The 5,000-nt window shown below is 41.2% G+C and overlaps 1 protein-coding gene across 7 annotated transcripts in view; it reads left to right on the forward strand.

Annotated features, from left to right (window-relative positions):
* Window positions 1-5,000, forward strand: part of plekhg5b (pleckstrin homology domain containing, family G (with RhoGef domain) member 5b) — a 46,693-nt gene that overhangs the window by 34,868 nt on the left and 6,825 nt on the right. For all 7 annotated transcript variants that reach the window (XM_061074065.1, XM_061074066.1, XM_061074067.1 and 4 more), the window contains 3 exons: window positions 2,035-2,208; window positions 3,791-3,886; window positions 4,995-5,000. The exon at window positions 4,995-5,000 is cut by the window's right edge and continues 195 nt beyond it. In XM_061074065.1, the coding sequence (XP_060930048.1) occupies window positions 2,035-2,208; window positions 3,791-3,886; window positions 4,995-5,000 (276 nt within the window). The remainder of the gene's footprint in view (window positions 1-2,034; window positions 2,209-3,790; window positions 3,887-4,994) is intronic.

Genomic DNA, 5,000 nt, shown 5'->3' on the forward strand with positions numbered 1-5,000 from the left:
AGTTCAGGGCTCATCTCCATTCACCCCCCCCCCCCGGGGCCAGAGACCCTCCTCTGGGACCTGGACCTCTGGCTGCCTCAGCATCTCAGGGTTAAACACATCACCGGTTCCCTCCTGTCACAGAGAAACGTTCAAACAGTCACGACCGTTTGTCTCGTGAAGCGTCGAGTTCCAAACTGTCTGAGTCAAATCCCTCACGTCTGGACAGAGGACATTATATAAACTTTAATATAAGCTCAGGGCTCACAGAGAAAAACAACAACAATACATACAATCAATACATTACATACAAATATACGGGGAAAGAAGGGCTAACAACATTGGTGGTAAATACCCGAGGTGGGATTTAAAAAGTAAACTATTCATGTATCTTTATTCTAGTATATTTAATTTCAAGTACTTTCATTTTTAGTCAACAACCTATACTGTAACAGCAAATATCTGTACTTTCTGTATCTGTACTTTCGATTTTACTTAAGTAAAAGTACAAATAACACACCGGTTCCCTCCTGTCACAGAGAAAAGTTCAAACGATCACGACTGTTTGTCTCCTGAACCGATCAGTTACTAAACTCAAATCCCTCACGTCCATCTGGACAGAGGACATTATATAAACTTTAATACAGGCTCACAGAGAAAAACAACAACAATACATATAATCAATACATTACATACAAATATACAGGGAAAGAAGGGCTAAAAACATTGGTGGTAAATACCCGAGGTGGGATTTAAAAAGTAAACTATTCAAGCATCTTTATTCTAGTACATTTAATTTCAAGTACTTTAATTTTTAGTCAACAACCTATAGTGTAACAGCAAATATCTGTACTTTCTACCACTTTACAAGATCACAATGTTTTTTTATATATATATAAAATATAAGTCGTGTTGGCCTGGATTTGGACAAGGGGGGGTCCACGTTTTTCTTGTTTCTTTAACATTGCAAAACAGGTAATTTTTTTATACAAAAATCAATATCTATACAATATAAATGTGGCTAACAAATAAGAAACCTGGTATTTACCAGTGGGGGATTTTACTTAATTAAAAGTACAAATAACACACCGGTTCCCTCCTGTATCTTTACTATAGTACATTTAATTTCAAGTACTTTTCATTTTTAGTGCACAACATATACTGTAACAGCAAATATCTGTACTTTCTACTACTTTACAAGATCACATTGTTTGTTTTTTATATATATATATATATATTTAAAAAATAATCAATAACGAGATCTGATCCAGTCAGAGTGGAAAGGGAACAAGGAATTAGGGAATAGGCTTCACTTATTCGTATTTCATTTTTAAACTTTAAGTATATTTAAAAGCAGGTACTTAGTTACTTCTACTCAAGTTAAAAGAGAAAGTTAATGTGGTACTTTTACTTCTACTTGAGTACGCCTTGGTCTATTTTATTTGTACTTTTACTTTGGTAAAATCCACCACTGATAAATACCAGGTTTCTTATTTGTTAACCACATTTATATTGTATAGATATAGATAACACAACTTCTTTGTTGGTCCCTGTCTCATCCTTACACAACCATGGAAATCTGTTGTGTAGTTTTTGTGTAACGATGTCGACTGACAGACGCACTAACCAGCAGAAAGTGCTGAATACTTCACCTCCCTGTCTGAGGTAATGAATCTATATTAAACCTCAGTGCTGTATCTCTGCCCCCCCCCCCTTCCTCAGCCCTCTATTGTTGAAACGCTCTCAATACACAGAGCTCATTTTCATAACTACATCAGAGCTGCCGGCCTGAACAAAGACCTGAATAGCCGCGGCTGCCGGGTGTCGGGGGGGTTCAGGCGCCAGCAGCGGCCCGGTTCATATGCTAATCCACGTCTTCACTTACAGTCTGAACCCAACAACACACACACGAGAGACACAAACGCACACTTTGCTTTCACGTCTCCTCGCCGTCACGCTGTTAGCCGTGCGCCGACCAATTAGTGTAACCGTCGTGTCACCGTTGTGTAACCGTTGTGTAACCGTTGTGTAACCGTTGTGTAACCATCTCGACAGGACGGGGATCGTCTGGAGCAGCTTCAGAGCAAACTCCACACCTACTGGCAGCTGGGCCTGCCCAAGGTGCCGCGGCAGCTCTCCTTCCACCAGGACTCGTGGGAGGAGGAGGAGGAGGAGGAGACCAACCTGGTGCTGGAGGACAGCTGGCAGTCGCTGCTGGACGACTCCGAGGTTCGACACACACAGACACACACAGACACACAATCACACTAACACACACATCATCATTTAACTTTTAAGTATATCCAGACTGTGAAATAATAAAGATAATATCTATCTAGTAGAAACAATATCTAACGTAAATTATAAAATAGGACAAAGAGCGATGAGAGCCAAGTTAAATAATTCTAAGAATTGTTATAACTTAAGGAAATGATTTCATACAGTTTTATACAATTATCAGGAAGGAGGTCAAATCTTATGATGCGTTCACAGTAATCGCAAAGGAATTTTATCTGCACGATAAGATTATGTACAAAGTCAATTCAAAAAACGTGTATAGACACAAAGTTTGTGTCGTTTGCTTCACTCGCTCCAGTTGAAATATTCAATATATGTGATATCTGAAAGTCAATAATCGCTGAGAATGAAAGTCAAATGAAAGTAAACACAAGTGATCACACGATTATTGTAACAGCAGCATCATGTCCATTGCTTTATTATTATAGTCTTATATTTAGGGCTGGGCAAGTTAACTCGTTTTAATCGAGTTAACTCAAGTGATGAGTTAACTCGATTGTTTATCCGCCAATTATTTTCTTTTTTCCTGTTCTGCAGCAGTCAGCAACAGACTTTCACAAAATAAAAGCCTGACTTTCACAATAAAACAGTAAATAATCAATCCTGAGTGAATGTGAGATAAAATAATTAATCGAGTTAACTCATCACTTGAGTTAACTCGAGTTAACTCAATTGAAACGGGTTAACTTGCCCAGCCCTACTTATATTATAAGATATTATATGATATGATATACTCGTGTTTTATGAGTAAATTACACTTCAGTGTTGAACTCATTCACTCAGATGCTTTTCTCTGAAGCAACTAGATCCAACATTAATGAAAATAGATGAAGGAAAATGAAGATTTATCTCAACCTGAACATTTAACCTTCATATCTTAATAATGTTCATTAGAAACACAATAGAAACATTCAGGTGGATTCCTCTGCTCGGTCAGATCACTCCCACAAAGTCAGATTTAAAACTGAAAGTCCTTCACTGTGGAGTCTTATTACCAACACACACATATTAATTTCTCCAGCTTCTGACTCTTACTTCCTTATCATAAATCTCGCACTTCCTTCTTCCCCGATGCCGGTTTTCCCAGAACACTACAAATCATGTTTATAATTGCGCTCCTGTCACGGTAACACACTGTAGTTCACCCCCGGTCGCTCCTCACACATTCACCTCACACCTGGTCGGTTACACAACACGTGCACGGACGCCAGCGCTCGCACTTCCCCCCCCCCGGCGGTGTTGTAATCAGATGATGCTGTGAATTACTGGAAGATATCAGAACGCTGCCAGAAAGTTATGGAAGTTTTTGTGTATCTGAGTACAAGTCTAACTAAAATAGCAAAAGCTAAAATGATTGTTAGATATCAAAATATATGTGTCCTGCAACATGAAGCTGATAAGAAGCTCTCGTCTTATAGTTCAGAACAAGATGAATGTGAATGAGTAATTAAAGTACTGTAATAAGTACTGTACTGTTGTATTAATACTATATTTGTTGTGTGTGTGTGTGCAGTCGTTGACAAGGAAACAGTTCCACCAGCAGGAGGCGATATGGGAGCTGCTGCACACGGAGGCTACGTACATAAAGAAACTCCGAGTCATCACTGATGTAAGTGTGAAGTCTGCTGACACACACACACGCACACTCACACACACACACACAGCGCGCGCACACACACACGCACACACACACACACATCTCACACACACACGCACACACACACACACACACACACACACACACACTCACACTCACACTCACACTCACACTCACACTCACACTCACACTCTCACACACACACACACACGCAAACAAACACACACATCTCACACTCACACTCACACTCATCACACACACACATCACACTCTCACATCACACACACACACATCACACACACACATCACACACACACATCACACACACACATCACACACACACACATCAAACACACACATCACACACACACACATCAAACACACACACACACATCACACACAGACACACACACACACACATCACACACATACACACACTCACACACACACACACACACACACACACACACACACACACACACATCACACACACACATCACACAAACACACATCTCACACACACATCACACAAACACACACACACATCTCACACACACATCACACACACAGACACACACACACACACACACACATACGCAAACAAACACCCACACACACACACACACACACATCACACACACACACACACACACACACACACACACACACACACACACACACACACACACCACACACACACACAAACACACACACACACACTCATCACACACACACACACATCACACTCTCACATCACACACACACACACACACACACATCTCACACACGCACACACACACACACACGTCTCACACACACACACACACATCACACACACACACACACACACATCACACACACGCACACACATACACACACACATAAAGATAACACACTGATACTGGGAACAATGTGACAGTTGTGTAAGTGACTTCTGCACCGAGACAGACACACAATCAACCTGTTGTGTGGAAAACAGAACTTTGAATCTTTACTGCAGCTCAGTAGTGAACTGTCGGCTGAGGGAAGTTGAACTCGCGGCCACTTGGCGTTCGACTCACACACATGTTCACCGCGTGTCGTCCCCCCCCCCTCTCTCTCCGCCCCCGCCCCCCCGCAGCTGTTC

This window comes from Limanda limanda, chromosome 7 (genome assembly GCF_963576545.1).
Source record: "Limanda limanda chromosome 7, fLimLim1.1, whole genome shotgun sequence".
NCBI lineage: Eukaryota > Metazoa > Chordata > Actinopteri > Pleuronectiformes > Pleuronectidae > Limanda > Limanda limanda.